Below are 16,874 nucleotides of genomic sequence, written 5' to 3'. Positions count from 1 at the left end.
TGTTGCCATAATACAATGACTGCACTAAAAGACTGTGTCTCTACCTCATTACATCTTATTTTTATATCCTCAGAGTGAGAAAGGCAATAAAAAATAAAGCAGAATACCAAGTTTAAAATATAAATACTACCACGTAATCTAGATGAAATTAAAGATGATTAACACTGAAATCTAATGAATTTACTTTTAATTAAGGAAAGAAGGAAGAAAAAAAGATAAACATTGTATCATATAGTTTTCAATGCATGACTAAGTTCATTTGGAGAAAAAAAAATTCTGGCACTGAAATCATAATGAAAAAAATTTATGATTTCTCAAAAACATGTTCATTAAATAGACAGTTCTTAAAAATCTGTTAAGCTGATGACACATTGTCTTAATTCAGTTAAAGCATTTCTGCAGAAAGCTAAAATAATATGATCCAAATACGTTAATTTTCAACTACATAACTTACCAGAAATAGAGCTAAGAAAATTTAGAACAGAAAGCACTGTTGGGATGCTTCTGGGATGTATATTAAGGGAAAGAAACTACATGAAGTGTTCATGTATGTTAAAGCATGTTAGCATTCCTCAGGAGTTCCCCCTCCCCCCCCCCAAAAAAACCCAAACCCATTGTCAAGTTGATTCTGGCTCATAGCGACCCTATAGGACAGAGTAGAACTGCCCCATAGAGTTCCCAAGGAGCACTGGTGGATTTGAACTGCCAACCTTTTGGTTAGCAGCTGTAGCACTTAACCACTACACCACCAGGGTTTCCCAGGAGTCCCTGGGTGGCACAAATGGCTAAGTGCTAGACTACTGAGGGAAAGACTGGGGTTCAAATCCACCCAGAAGCACCTCCGTTAAGGCTTGGTGATATGCTTCTGAAAGGTCATAGCCTTGAAAGCCCTATGGAGCAGTTCTACACTGCACACATGGGGTCGCCATGAGCCAGAATCAACTCCGGAGAGCAGCTAACAACAAAAAACAACAGTATTCCTCAAGCAGTATCAGAAGTGCCAATCTTCTATGATGCTAATTTTAAAGGGATTTATAACCTAAAGGAGCCCTGGTGGCACAGTGGTTCAGCGCCGGGCTGTTAACAGAATGGTCAGCCATTTAAACACACCGGCCACTCTATGGGAGAAAGATTACGGCCTTAGAAACCCTATGGGGCAGTTCTACTCTGTCCTATAGGGTCTCTATGAGTCGGAATCGAGTCTACAGCAATAGGTTTCATTTCTTGAGTTTACGATCTCCTAAAATAGGAGTTCATATTCAACTGTGAAAGTTTAGGTTCCTAACAATGGGGTGACTTATTTTCCTCAAAATAAGTAACCCAAAAACATTCTAGTATTTTGAGTAAGAACAAGTTTGAGCACTAAGGCTTCTCTAGGCCCAAACCTGCTCTGGGTTTGAGTGAATGATAAGAGCAAGTGATAGTCAAAGTCAACATAAAAACCAAAAAATAAATAAATAAATAATAAGACTTATAAGTGTCTTAATTTGGGTAAGATTACTAAAACTCATCAGGATTAAGTCCATTTCTAAAACATCTGTAAGTAGTAGATAAACTTATCTTTTTAATGAAATAAAAATGTACATTTAAGGACTGCAAATTATTTAACACAAAATATCTATTATAATTTAAATTGCCTTTTCTATCAATAACAATTCAACAAATTCAGCAGTTTGTAAAGTCCTGACATAGCTCACGATTTGTGTGTATGTGTGTGTTTTAGTATAAGTCAAACAAAGCAGTGCTTCTCACATATTAGTGTACAAAATTAACAGGGGAATCACAGTCAAAAGCCAATTTTGATGCAGTTGGTTTGGAATGGGTCACAATGATGCCTGTGATGCTGGTCCACACACCATACACTAAGTAGTAAGGAAATACAGGAGAAAACTTATTTTCTTGTTTGCTATACATATTTTTCTTTTTTTTATATAGATATTTGCCATACATGGCTAGTAGTTATATCCAGTCATATGAATATAAATTTAAAAGGAGGACTAGGTCACAGCCCTGTTTTACACCAAACGAAAAAATGAAATTTCATCACTTGTTTATTCTATCTTTAAATATTATGTGCCAAAGCAGTAACAGGGTGTGTTTTACAACTAGATTACAGTTTGATCCATGGAAATCTTCCCATCTATATAATGAAGAGTATCAGTAAACCCTGCAGTCTTTTCTTAACAATTTTCTAGTTTATCGATATTATAAATGACCCACGTTGAATTTTTTAAAAAATTAGTTTACAAAACAAAAAACAAAATTACTGCAAATGATACCTTCAAAACATGGAAAAGCAACTCAGAGAATGAAAGAAAATATTTGCAAATCATGTATTTGGTAACGGACTTGTCTCCAGAATATAAAAAGAACTCTTACAAATCAGTAAAAAGAAGGATAATAACAAAAGAGCTAGCAAGAATGTGGAGAAACTGGGGATCTCATACACCATTGACAGGAATGTAAAATGGTGCAGCCACTTTGGAAAGAACAGGTTGGCAGTTTCTCAAAAGGTCAGATACAGGGTTACAATATGGCCCAGTAACTCCACTCCTAGGTATATGCCCCTACCACTCGTCGCGTGTTTGTCATACTCTGGTTACTTGTATGGTGCTGTAATACCAGAAGCTATGCCACTGGTATTTCAAATACCAGCAGGGCCACCCACGGTGGATGTTTCAGTGGAGCTTCCAGATCAAGACAGACGAGGAAGGAGGAACTGGTGATCTACTTCTAAAAAACTTGGCCAGTGAAAAACCTTAGAATAGCAGTGGAACACTGTCTGATAGAGTGCCAGAAGATGACCCCCTCAGGTTGGAAGGCACTCAAAAGAAGAGCAGCCTCCTCAATGTAGAGTTGACCTTCTTAACGAAAAGAATGGAGTAAAGCTTTCGGGATCTTCATTTGCTGATGTGGCATGACTCAAAATGAGAAGAAACAGCTGCAAACATACACTAATAATCATAACATGGAATGTATGAAGTATGAACCTAGGAAAACTGGAAATTGTCAAAAATGAAATGGAATACATAAAGTAAAGATCGATATCCTAGGCATTAGTGAGCTGAAATGGACTGGTATTGGCCATTTTGAGTCAGACAGTCATATGGTCTACTATGGCAGGAATGAAAAACTGAAGAGGAATGGCATCACTTTCTCCGTCAAAAAGAACATTTCAAGATCATCCTGAAGTACAACAGGATAATATCCATACACCTGCAAGGAAGACCAGTTAATATGACTATTCCTCAAATTTATGTGCCAACCACTAATGCCAAAGATAAAGAAATTGAAGACTTTTACCAACTTCTGCAGTCTGAAATTCATCAAACATGCCATCAAGGTGCATTGACAATTACTGGTGATTGGAATGCAAAAGCAAGAAACAAAGAAGGATCGGTAGTTGGAAAACATGGCCTTGGTGACAGAAATCATGTCGGAGATAACATGACAGAATTTTGCTAGACCAATGAATTATTCATTGCAAATCTTCCGGCACCATGTCAAACAATGTTCGACTGCTATTCTTTTTCCAACAACATAAACGGTGACTCTACACATGGATCTCGCCAGATGGAATACACATGAATCAAGTTGACTAAATCTGTGGAAAGAGATGATGGAGAAGCTTGACATCATCAGTCAGAACAAGGCTAGGGACCGAATGTGGAATAGGCCATCAGTTGCTCATATGCAAGTTCAAGTTGAAGCTGGAGAAAATTAAACAAGTCCACGAAAGCCGAAGTACAACCTTGAATATATTGCACCTGAATTTAGAGACCATCTCAAGAATAGATTTGATGCACTGAACACTAATGACTGAAGGGCAGACGAGTTGTGGGATAACACCAAGGACATCATACATGAAGAAAGCAAGAGATCATTATACATACAGAATAGAAAGAAAAGACCGAAATGATTGTCAGAAGAGACTCTGAAACTTACTCTTGAATGTAGGGTAGCTAAAGCAAATAGATGATGAAGTAAAAGAGCTGAACAGAAGATTTCAAAGGGTGGCTTGAGAAGGCAAAGTATTATAATGAAATGTGCAAAGATCTGGAGTTATAAAACCACAAGGAAAGAACATGCTTGGCATTTCCGAAGCTGAAAGGACTGAAGAAAAAATTCAAGCTTCAAGTCGCAATACTGAATTCTATGGGCAAAATATGGAACAATGCAGGAAGCACGAAGAGGAGATGGAAGGAATACAGTCACTGTACCAAAAAGAATTGACCTACGTTCAACCATTTCAGGAGACAGCATATGATCGAGAACCAACAGTACTGAAGGAAAAAGTTCACGCTACACCGAAGGCACTGGCGAAAAACAACGCCCCAGGAATTGATGGAATACCAATTGTGATGTTTCAAGAAAGGGACGAAAAGCTGGGTGCACTCACTTGTTAGGCCAAGAAATTTGGAAAACAGCTACACGCCCATTCAAAGAAAGGTAATACAACAAAATGTGGAAATTATCAAACACTCACTAATATCACAAACAAGTACTACACACAAATAAAATTTAGCTGAAGATAATTCAAAAACAGTTGCAGCAGTACATCTGCAGGGAACTGGGAGAAATTCAAGCCAGATTCAGAAGAGGATGTGGAATGAGAGATAACACTGTTGATGTCAGATGGATCTTGGCTGAAAGCAGAGAATACTAGAAAGATGTCTACCTGTGTTTTACTGACTGTGCAAAGGCATTCAACTGTGTGGATGGTAACAAATTACGGATGACATTGCCGAAAATGGGAATTCCGGAATACTTAACTGTGCTCATTTGAGGAACCTGTACATAGACCAAGGGCATTCGTTCAAACAGAACAAGGGGATACTGCGTGGTTTAAAGTCTGGAAAGGTGTGCATTAGGGTTGTATCTTTTCATCACACCTATTCAATCTGTATGCTGAGCAAATAACCTAAGAAGCTGGACTATATGAAGAAGAACTCAGCATTAGGATTGGAGAAAGACTTATACCCTGTGATATACAGGTGACACAACCTTGCTTGCTGAAAGCGAGTAATATTTGAAGCACTTACTGATGAAGATCAAAGATTAAAGCTTTCGGTATGGATCTTTCCTCTACATAAAGAAAACAAAACTCACAACTGGACCAATAAGCAACATCACGATAAACAGAAAAAACAGTGAAGTTATCAAGAATTTCATTTTACTTGGATCAACAACCGACGCCCATGGAAGCAGCAGTCAAGAAATGAAACAACATAACGTACTGGGCAAATCTGCTGCAAAAGACTCTTTCAAGATGTCACTTTAAGGACTAAGGAGCGCCTGACTCAATCGATGGTATTTTCAATCACCTTACATGCATGGGAAAGCTGGACAATGAATAAGGAAGATCAATGAAGAACTGATGCTTTTGAATTATGATGCTGGTGAAAAATATTCAATGTACCATGGACTGTCAGAAGAACGAAAAAAATTGTTTTGGAAGTACAGCCAGTTTGCTCCTTAGAAGCAAGGATGGCGAGACTTCATCTCATGTGCTTTGGACATGCTATCAGGAGGGATCAGACTCCAGAGAAGGACACTGTTCTTAGTAAAGTAGAGGATCAGCAAAGAAGGGAAGACCTTCAACGAGATGGACTGACACAGTGGTTGCAACAGTGGGCTCAAACATAGCAAGGATTGTGAGGATGGTGCAGGACCGAGCATTGTTTCATTCTGTTGTACCCATAGTCACTATGAGTTGGAACAGACTCGATGGCACCTAACAAAAAGTATATACCCAAGAGAAATGAAAATATACATCCAAAAAAAACTTGCACGTGATTGTTCATAGCAGCATTATTCATGTTCGTAGCAGCATTATTCCAAATACTCCAAAAGTAGAAAACATCCAAATGTCCATCAGTTGATGAATATACAAATGAAATGTGGTATATCCATGGAATATTATTTCGCAACAAAAGGAAATGCTAAGTGAAGGGAAGTCAGTCACAAAAGACCATATATGGTATGATTTCATTCATATAAAATGTCCTGAATAGGCAAATTTTAAGAGACAGAAAGTAATTACTGGTTGCCCAGAACTAGTGGCCTGGAACTAGAATAGCCTGGCAATCTGCTTCTGAAAAAAATCAGCCATTGAAAACCCTATGGAACACAGTTCTATGCTGACATCCATGGGGTTGCAATGGGTAGGAATCTGTTCCATGGCAACTGGTACTGATAGAACTAGTGGGATTGGAGATGGGGGAATGGAAGTGATTGTTAATGGGTACAGGCTTTCTAATAGGGATGATGAAAATGTGCTGAAATAAATTGTAGTGAGCTGCATATCTCTGAATATACTAAAAATCAATGAATTATACACTTTCAGTGAGTGAACTATATGTGAACTGCACTTCAATAAAGTTGTCTAAAAATTCAATTAAAATCAAAGTACTTGAGTTTTTGATAAAAGTGTAAATTTTAACTTATACAAGTAACAATTAAAGGATCTTTTATTGTAATAGGTTTGCCTAGAAATGTATGAAAATAATTCCTATCTTTCCCCCTCAGCTTGGCACCATCCTATTCTCCCCCAACCTTATAGCTGGGCCTGAATAAGGTCTAGAAAAAGTCCACTTCTAAGGATGGGAAAGAGGAGCAGTTCACTGCATAAAAACGCTAATTCCAAGAATTTTATTCACTGAATAATTAATTGGTATGTGTTGAGGGGGAGTCCCTGGGTGGTGCAAACAGTTAATGCACTACACTGCTAACTGAAAAGTTGGAGGTTCCAGTCCCTTCAGAGGCACCTCAGAATAAAGGCCTGGCAATCTACTTCTGAAAAAAAGTCACTGAGAATCCTGTGGAGCACAGTTCTATTCTAATACACATCAGACGGAATCAATTCTATAGCAACTGGTTATACACAGAGGGAGGGGGTAAAATGGGATAGGGGGAAACAATCAATTAAGGATATCAAAGAAACACTAGATGGTTCACCTGCTCAGATTTTTTTTTCCTTTGCTTGGTAGTCTATCATAAAAGATACTCGAGGACAGAAGTTCACAAAAAGGAATCAGATAAAGAATCAAAGACAAACTGTGCCAAGGCTACCATATGCTCTCTCTTCATTCATTCTTTGTGTAAGGCAGTGAGCCTGAAGCATACAGAAACTTAACAACACAGGTCCTTGAGCTCATGACAAAGTTAAATGCTAAAAAAAAAATCTCCATCCACAGAGGAAAGACATATTCTTATGACATCAGGGGGGCCTTTGAAATAGGTCTTGATGTCAACTAGATTTTTCATGGCTAAGAGTACCTGAGCTAAGGGATCAGGACTCCAAACAACTAATACGTGTAAAAAGTTCATCTAAGCCCTGAAAATGTCAACATTACAATTCAGACTTCATTCCAATTCCCTTTCCTAGTCATTCTAGTTCACAGATACCCTATTCAACTGCACCCCTTCCCACAGGTAGGGAAAAAAGAGGAAGAGAGAGATGTTCTGGTCAGATTTGCATCCATGTGACTTCTTTATCCAGGCCTCTCCCCACCTATTCCACTTCCAGTGTCCATCACATATATTCCAGGTATCTCAATAGCACAAATCTCTAGACTGTCAAGAGCTTCCTGAATTTTATTTTAAACAAATGAATTAATCAATCTACTAAAATTTAATAAAGGTGGATTTAGTGAGGGACCACAAACATCCATATGCCAATAAGTATAACATAACCTCGGCCTTAAGTTCATATTGCTGCCACCATCAACTATGAAATAGCAGTAGAGTTCAGGATCTACTCATTCTCACTAACCTTAATTCTGTTCTGTGAGTGAGGATTTACAATCCAAAACCCAATCTCCAGGGATGGAGAGCCACCTGGATATTTCCCTACTGAACTCAATTCACACACATCTACAGTTTAGCTTCTCCAACTAAGGCAAAGTCTCCCTGAGGGTATAGAGGAGTATGCCAGAAGCAGGGCTTTGAAACAGATTCATTCTGGCTCAAACTCCTGCTGAAGAATTTGCATTCATAACATGTTCTACCTGGGGATCTTGTTAAAATGCAGATTCTGATTCAGTATGTCTGGAGTGGAATCATTAAAATCACCTGGGAATCTTGTTAAAATGCAGATTCTGATTGGGTACATGGGGGGTGGAACATTAGCATTGGCTGGGAACTTGTTAGAAATGCAAATTTCTCGGCAGACGTTCAAACCCTAATGAACTGTTTTGAAGCTCTAGCCAGATGATACAAGAGGCAAAAGAATAAGCATGGGACATTGTGCAGGAACAACTTGATGACTTGTTATTATGTCATCAATATTAATGAACTTAAACATTAAGTCATTTTAACATTATTATTATTAAACTAAATGCAGATGTTATGGAGTAGAAACAAATTTTAAACCCCTCCTTTCCCCCCTTTTACTCTTCTCTGCAAATAGGTATGTTCAGGTAACTAAGAGCTGAGAGCAGTTTTCAAAGTCAAGAAGAAAAAAGAGAACTTCAGCTTCCAATTCTCAGATAATACACTGAAATAACCCATCTACCGTGACAACAGCCATGATCTGCACACCAAAAGTTCTTAATTCATTAGGGCAATTTTCTTTTTTGAGATTCTTCTGCATTTATAAGGAGAAAAAAAAAATAGGATTTTCTTTTAAAACATTTCCTTGCTAGACTATACCTGTAACTGAAAATGCCTTTCCTATGAAAGAGAAATAGTTTGCTTTAAACTACTTCAGAAAATGAAAGTGGGGACAAGAGAAATACATTAAAAAAATCTTTGGCAAATGTGGGTAACTGTTGAAGCAAAGTGTTGTGTACACAGTTGTTCAATGTATTCTTCTCTACACTTTTGTACAAGTTAGAAAATTTCCAAAATAAAAAAGTAAATAAACTGCTTGAACTAGCTCTCCCTCAAGCCCTTTCAATACAAGTTATATCTGTCACGTGTCTATATGGATTTCTTCCTTTTCTGAAGTCTATCTGCATGGCTCATTTTTTACAATTCTTATTTTGTTACTTTAAGTCTTCATGTATTATTTATTTCCTTACAGAAAGGACTATAAGACATATTTCTTGCCATCAAAGAGCTTATGATCTTTCCTCTTAAATTCAACACATTCATTTAACAAGCTCATTTACCAAATGCCCGGTATGAGCCAGACACTCTTCCCACTGCACGGAATACAAACACCAGTCTCTAGCCTCAAAGAGCTCACAATGGAACAGAATACAGTTACATGGGTTTCTCTAAAAAAAAAATCCCAATTATTCTTCTGCAGAAAAAATTTCACTGGCTCACCACTGCATAAAAAATAAAATTAAACTCCTTTACCTGGAATCTAATGTTCTTTATAATCTTAGCCCTGAGTCCCCTTTGGTCCAAATACGCCTATTTTCTAATTCTGCATATTTGTAATTTTTCCAATTCCAAGTATATTTCTCACTATGTGCCTTCCCGCATGCCATTTCCTAAGCCTGGAAAACTACCAAATTTCTTCTGTAGATCTGAACCCCAACAATCATTTAAAGGCCCAGCTCAAGTTCTACTTTCTCCATGAAGCATTCCTGGTCAGCATACACTTTGCCTCTAAAATCCTGTAGCTATTCCTTTAAGCAGTTAATAAATGTGATATCCAGTATCTTCTCATGGTATCAACAATGTCCAACACAATGCCTTCCCTACAGAAAAATATCTTATTACCAATTTATTTAATTACCTTTGATATCTAAGGTAATAGACCAAAGAGGGTGAACAGAGTCAGAGTGTCCTCTGGGCCAGTCTCCCAATCCCAACACAGGGCTGAGTTGGTCTATAATACTGAAGCATTCATCTGTAGTACTGAATGAAGCATTTTATCTCCTTAAATCCTGGAAGACTTTGGATGTAAAAGCAGAATTGAAGGCTTAAGTAATTTCATTAGAGATCTGTAAAGTCCTATTCTGAGTCCAAAAAAAGAAGGGGAGGAAGTTGAACATTGGGATAAGTTTTCTATGTATTTTAATTTAAAGCCAAAGATGACTAACAACGAAGTGCTTGAGATCCATGTGATAGCTCTGAGAAGGGCTTCACTAATCACTTCTGATTTGGGGTCTATAGTTTTAAATAGGAACCAACTCCTGCCTCAAAAATCAATTACTGTGAGTGTTAAACTAGAGAAGAATTCCCAAGTAGCTCAAAGTTTTCTCTCCCTTTTTTGAATGCTGTGGGAAAAGAAGAAACTTACTGACCCTTTGTGTAATGAGCTGACTGGAGATAAAGTATTTCCAAGTATCTAACAGAAGAAAATACTACTGTTGCACTTACCATATGGTGGTTTAAGTATCTGCTTATGAACCTGTCTCTTCGATCAAACATTAGCTCCTCAAGAGCAGGGAATCAAGGACTGGATATCTTGTCTTACTCATCTTTGTATATCCTAAGTCTAACAGCCTGGCACACTGAGGGACTCAATAAATGCTCTCTCAGTTAATGAATGAATTCCACCTTAGGTTAAAACATGTTCAAAATGCCACAGCCTGTTAAAAAGTAATGGAAAGAAGTTAAACAATATATTGAAATGCCACAGCCTGTTAAAACGTAATGGAATGTACAAATCATATGCATTTTATTAAGACCACGCACAATCTACTGATATTATCCTCCTTCAGAACAATTTCCAATGAATGACATATAATATTTTCTTAAGAAATTATTCCATTTTATCCCTGGTTTTTTCCAGTCTTTTCTACTTCTTGGATGGGGGGAAAGTGTGGAAAAAAATCCTGTCTTGCTGCTGTATCAGATCTTTCTCCAGTGTCCCCAACTGTTTTAACTGGTTCCTGCTTTTTTATTACCTGATAGCCCATAAAGAATCCAAAGAGTCAGTTGAGAGAATAAATACCAAAGATTGGAAGCTTCAGGATCAGTGGGGAGGAACAGTACATGTGTACCTTAATCTTCCCCCATATTCATTAAGAATCACTGTCGAAATTAAAAGGCACTAACCAAAAAAGAAACTCGCTGCCATCAAGTTGATTCCGACTCAGAGCGACCCTGTAAGGACAGAGTAGAACTGCCCCATAGGGTTTCCAAGGAGTGGCTGGTGGATTCGAACTGCCAACCTTTTGGTTAGCAGCCAAGCTCTTAACCACTGTACCACCAGAGGTCTGTGAAAGATAAAGATACTACACACATATATATTAAATTGAGGCTACCTGGAAACAATTTTTGGTATGAAATTGTTATTTCATGTTACATGTTTTTTTTTAAGGCATAAATATTAGATATTGATACTGGAAAAAAAAAATGACAGAATCAGCAAACCACTTGGCTGAAACAAGGAGCATCACACCCTCACATACAAGGTTATGAGATGATAGTGATAAAGGGAACATTCTGCTGAAATAGCTCAAAGGTAATCAAGTTAAGTACTGCTCACATTTTATCAGAAAAGTGCTGACAAAAATATGAACTATTGACAGTATAGTTCTCTAATATACTGTATCTCCAAAAGTATATAAAGCAACTTTGAAATAAAAAACCAAACACAGTGCTGTCGAGCCGATTCCGACTCATAGCGTCCCTATAGGACAGAGTAGAACTGCCCCATAGAGCTTCCAAGTAGCGCCTGGCGGATTCGAACTGCCGACCCTTTGGTTAGCAGCCATAGCACTTAACCACTATGCCACCAGGGTTTCCGACTTTGAAATACATACCAGTACTCATCTCTACAATGACATAAGAATTTAGGATATACCTCAACTTGACTTAAACATATGAGTTTATCAACAATCTGTACATCATTAGCCCAATGAATGTAAAAAAAAAAAAAAAAAATCCGACAAACCTAAACAAGCAGCCATACTTTTTAATCCTTCTCTTATTTCTTCTAGTTATGATTTCCAAGCATACCCAATTATTAACATGGTCAATTTAGCTACAATTTGTTCACTCTTAAAATGAACATTCTTCAAGAGAATGGTGATTGTTTAAAAAAAAATTTTAAAAGCCATGCTGTCCTTTCACCAATTTATCTCTGAAGATAACTGGAAACAAACAAAACATATATAAGAAACAATGTTTACAGAGATACTTTTTATCATACTGAAAAGCCAGAAGCAACATAAAACTCATCAATTGAAGAACATGCAGCTATTGAAATTAAAGAGGTATAATTAGTGACATTAAAGATAACATTTGTTAACCTTAAAAAGTAGGTTATAGAATAATATATAAAATAAAATTGATACATATTATCTGTATGCAAAATTCCAAAATGTCTTTGGAAGAATTATCTCTGAGTGATGGGGTTTTATGAGATTTTACACTTCCTTTAGCAAAATTTTACAGAAAATCATGAGCTTGTATCATTTTAAAAACAAACCTTTTAAAAATATATATATACGATTTTCAGTAAATATGTTCAGTAACTATACAGTACCCATGATTGGGTGGTTTAACCTCTCAGAAAGGCAATCAGACACTATCACAATTATAAATGCATACTCATTTTGAGTCACCAATCCCATTTCTAGGTATTATACTACAGCTATGTGCAAAGACACATTTTTGTTCAAGAATATTCACAGTGACATTGTATTAGCAAAGTACTGATGTGACCTAAATGTCCATTAATAGGGACTAGACAAATCATGTCTCATATCATGTACATTCATATAATGAAATACTATGCAGCCATTAAACAGAATGAGCTAGTTACAGGTGTTGGTGCTGAACGACATCCAAGGTAAATAAAGGTTAAAAAAAATAAAGACACAGAATGGTATGTATCACCCCAACAGTGGGGGGGGGGGAGGAAGAGGGGGAGATACACAGACATGCATGCTTGTATTCGCATAGGCTATCTCTGGAAGGATACACAAACATCTGTAAATAGTAGTTGCCAGTGAGCTTGAGGTCTAGAAATCAAGAGTATTATGACTTGCTTCTCACTGTAAACACTATAAACCAATTTGTGTTGTTTGAGTTTTTGTATACTACTTTAAATTTTAAGAGTTTTGTAAAATTAGCAAATGAATTTATCTTCTGCTGTATAAATGAATTTGTCAAAGGAAAATAAGCTTTCCAAGTGTCAAAAATTATGCTCTCAAAACAACTGCTTTTACAAGTTCTAAAAAATTCTTTAATCATTTGCTGCTTTTAGTTTATTATAATCAATGAAAATTACACACAATCTTAAACCTGAGCTCTTTTTCTGGACAAAGATGTTTATATTGTTGCTAGCCAACAAATCCATATTTGTTAACCTAGTCTTTGTTTTGCTATCTCAGTACTGAAGCTGTTTTAAAAATCTGTTTTCTTTCTTGCTATATTTAATACATGTTCTTTATAAAGGGATTTTCTACTGACCACACAATAACTATGGAATAAAGAAACAAATTTTCTTCTTTTCTATTTATATTAATGTTTCCAGGTCAGTTTGGCCTAGCCATCCCCCACAGAATAACAAATGAAATTCCTACTTAGGACAAACATTAGGATAACTCATGAAATATAGCAGCTTCTACTCCAAGGTTGTTCTTAAAAAAAAAATGCTGAGAAAAATTATTTTATTTAAGTATATTCCCAGGTAGGCTGAAGACAAGCTAAGGGCTCAGATTAACTCCAAGGCTCTGTAACTTTGGGAAACCCATTTCCCAGATCTTGAAGTTACTCCAAATAAAAGAGAAAATGCTGCTTAATATAGGAATAGATATCTTTTAATGGCACTTGTTCAATGTATTATCAAATATTAGAGAAACACTCAACAAAATTATATTGGAAGGAATACCTAATCAAAACAGGTTTGTCAATATTGGCTTTCTCAATGTTGGCTTATATTATGTATCAAACTTCCTGAAAACAAGCAGTAGAGACTTAATGAAGAAGCGGAACTCACCTTTAACACTTTTTCTATTAACATCTGCCCCCTTTTCAAGTAAATACTGAGCAATCTCTTTATGTCCCTTGTAACATGAAATCATCAAGCACGTATGCCCATGTCGGTTTGAGACTTCCAAATCAGCTTTGTGTTCTATAAGGTACTTCACTATTTCCAGGTGGCCATCGAAACAGGCAGCTCGAAGAGGAGTTGAATTGGTTAAAGTTGTGTTGTTGACAGATGCTCCATGATTTAACAAAGACTGGACTACCTTTAGATGTCCTGCTGCAGAAGCAGCCCATAAAGGGGGAGCCCCCTCAATGGTTTCACCGTCAAAATTCACGGAGCCCCCAACTTCTATGGAGGCACTGCACTGCTCAAGGAGGAACTCTACCATGTCAAGGTGCCCATACCTGGCTGCCATCAAGAGTGGTGTGGCCCCATTTGTTTTCTCAGAGATCAGGGAGGAAACCTCCTCTTTGGATTTGCTTGCCAACAACTTTGTGAGAAGCCGGAGTTTACCATCCCGAGCTGCGTTAAATACTGCTGTCTTTAGATCCATTTATGTCCAGTTGAGAGGCTGTGCTTTATTTATCCTTCAAAGCAAAGCTCCAGCTTAACTCTTAGAGACACAGGCAAGAGTTACAGGAACCAAAGTTCAATGTTAACGACTGCACCCAAAAAGGATATAAAACCACGTAGAGTATGTATGTTCTGTCCTATTGCCTTCCAACATCTGACAACCAGATCACCAAACTAGAAAAAGGAAAAAAAAAATTAGTTTTGAATCTCCCATAGGTAAAGGTAAAAACACTGCTTAGGTTTTCTTAATTTCTACTTCTGAGAGAAGGGGGCGGGGGGAGGTCACACTTTAGGGACTACTACGCCCCCCCAAGAAAGGTGGGAAGGGAAAATACAGAAGGGTACACACAGAGACCCAAATGTTTTGGTGGGACGCAGTCTCTTCCCTGTGTAAGAAAAATTTAAACACTACAGGCAGCTGGTTTTCTCGCCTCCAGCTCCAACCAGTCAAGCTTTGTTCTAGTTTTGCTTTGCATATGCCCAAGGAGAGTACAACCGAAAGAGGCAAGAGGCGCGGCGCGGGTTCAGAAATGTTTTGCTTTCTCGCATCTGCAGAGGAGAGCTGGCCAAGGGCGCGAGGCTGGAAGGCCTCATTGTGGCCAGGATAGGTTTCGAGAAGGAACAAAAGGGCCAGACACATCAAACCTCAGCCAGCTAACGCCAAAGCTCTCACCCGAAAGGTTCTCTTTCCTTTAAAACTCTCAGGAAATCCGGCCGCCTTTTAGACATTAACTTCCCCCGCCCCATTTTGATCTCCCCCAAGGGATCCTTGGGATCCCCAAAGCAGTTGCCCCTACATAACCTTCACCTCCACCTTCTGCAGCCACGGCAGTCCCTCCCCAAGCTCCCCGATAGACCACGAATCTTCCCGACCGGCCGACAAGTCTACGCTTTCCAGTCTGCAGCCCGCCTTCCGCTCCCAGGGGCGCCCTTCCTTCCCGCCCCGGCCTCCCCGCGAACGCCTCAGGCCGCGGCCTGGGCTCGGGCGGGCCGCCGCCGTCACTACCTGCCCGAAGGCTAGTCCTCCTGCCGCCGCTGGCCGCTCGGGCTCGGGCCGCCCCCTTCAAAAGGACGCCGTCGTCCCCGCCGCCGCCCGGGCCGCCCTTCTCCGCCTGCGGTGGCACAGCTCCTCCATACCCCGCGCCCCACAGGAAAGAATCCGGCCGCGCCGCTCGCTCCGCCCCACCACACCGTCTCCTGCCCTCCTAGACTACTCAGGCTGCAGCGGCTGCAGCAGCTGCCGCGGCGAATGGTGTAATGGGGCTGCGGGCTGTGGGCCGGACAAGACTAAGCACCGCTCCACATCAGTGACGCGGCAGCCGCACCATTGGGCCGGTGGAGGGCGGCGGCCGCCGCGAGCAACCGCCTAGGGGCGGGGCGGGGCGGGGCGGGGCGGCTGGGGCGGGGCGATTCGGAACGTAGGGGCGGGGCCGCGAGCTCCGCGGAGGACACGCCTGCGTGCGGCGCGGCTGGGACAGAGAGAGGGGGCGGAGTCGTGGCGCCGTGAGGGGGCGGGGCCGCGCAGCGGAGCGGGGCCGGAGGCTGATGAGCGTACGCGGTTCTCTACGCGTTTCTATTGACTTCTGGCGCTTTTTTCATGAGGCTGCTCTCAGGATTGTTTGGGTCCCATTTCCACATCCCCCAGAAAGGTAGTAATCATTATTACTCTCTCACACACATAAACACGTCCAGAGTAGTCTCTTCTCTCCCTGTAGTAAAAAAAAAAAAAAGCCAAACTCATTGTGGTCGAGTTGATTCCAACTCATAGCGACCCTATTGGACAGAATAGAACAGCCCCATAGGGTTTCCTAGGAGCGGCTGGTGGATTCGAACTAACAACCACTGTACCTCCAGGGCTCCCTTCCTGTAGTAGGTCCTGTACTAATACCAAGTTTGCAATTAGACTTCAAAACAATAAATAAAGCTGCACAAGAAACTCAGAACCTGAGATTCGTTTTGAAGGCTGCCAAACGTGACTAACTTTCTAATAATACAGACTAGAACAGTAAGACTACGGGAAGTGATAAAACCTAAGAGCAGTATAAGGTAAACAAGGTCAAGTTCTTGAATGCCTTGAATAATAAAACCAGGAAATGAAAGGAAGCTGAAAAGTGAATAGAATCATGGCCCCATCTACCCTGAAACCAAAAGAACTAGATGGTGTCTGGCTGCCACTAGCAACCATACTCATCATAGCCGCAATAGATGCATCCTGATACAATGGGAGGAAAATGTGGAACAGGAACCCAAATTTCTAAAACAAAACAATAACAAAAAGAACTAAACTCCTGAGATCACCTCGTAGCTAAACAACACATTGGCTCACAAAACAATATATATCACCAGTAAGTACTGTGCTCCTTTAAAAAAATTGTATGAGACCAAATGGTCAAAAATTGCTTTGAAACAAAGAAAAGAAGGTAAGGGGGCAGGGAAACAACTACCAGAATGGAAATAA

At 39.4% G+C, this 16,874-nt stretch overlaps 1 protein-coding gene across 6 annotated transcripts in view; it reads right to left on the bottom strand.

Moving 5' to 3' along the window:
- The window catches only part of FEM1C (fem-1 homolog C), a 105,048-nt gene extending 89,501 nt beyond the window's left edge, over positions 1–15,547 (bottom strand). For 4 of the 6 annotated variants that reach the window (XR_010319296.1, XR_010319295.1, XM_064276161.1 and 1 more), the window contains exon 1: positions 13,853–15,385. Coding sequence is in view for 4 of the 6 variants with exons in the window: in XM_064276161.1 (XP_064132231.1) it covers positions 13,853–14,396 (544 nt within the window). In the remaining 2 variants the exon portion in view is untranslated. Of the gene's footprint in view, positions 1–13,852; positions 15,386–15,422 lie in introns of those variants that run through there. The other 2 variants (XM_003404487.4, XM_023548991.2) reach the window with 2 other exon arrangements.
- Positions 15,548–16,874: the final 1,327 nt, after the last annotated feature.

This window comes from Loxodonta africana, chromosome 2 (assembly GCF_030014295.1).
Source record: "Loxodonta africana isolate mLoxAfr1 chromosome 2, mLoxAfr1.hap2, whole genome shotgun sequence".
Taxonomy (NCBI): Eukaryota; Metazoa; Chordata; class Mammalia; order Proboscidea; family Elephantidae; genus Loxodonta; species Loxodonta africana.
This window is presented reverse-complemented; position numbering and strand designations above follow the sequence as displayed.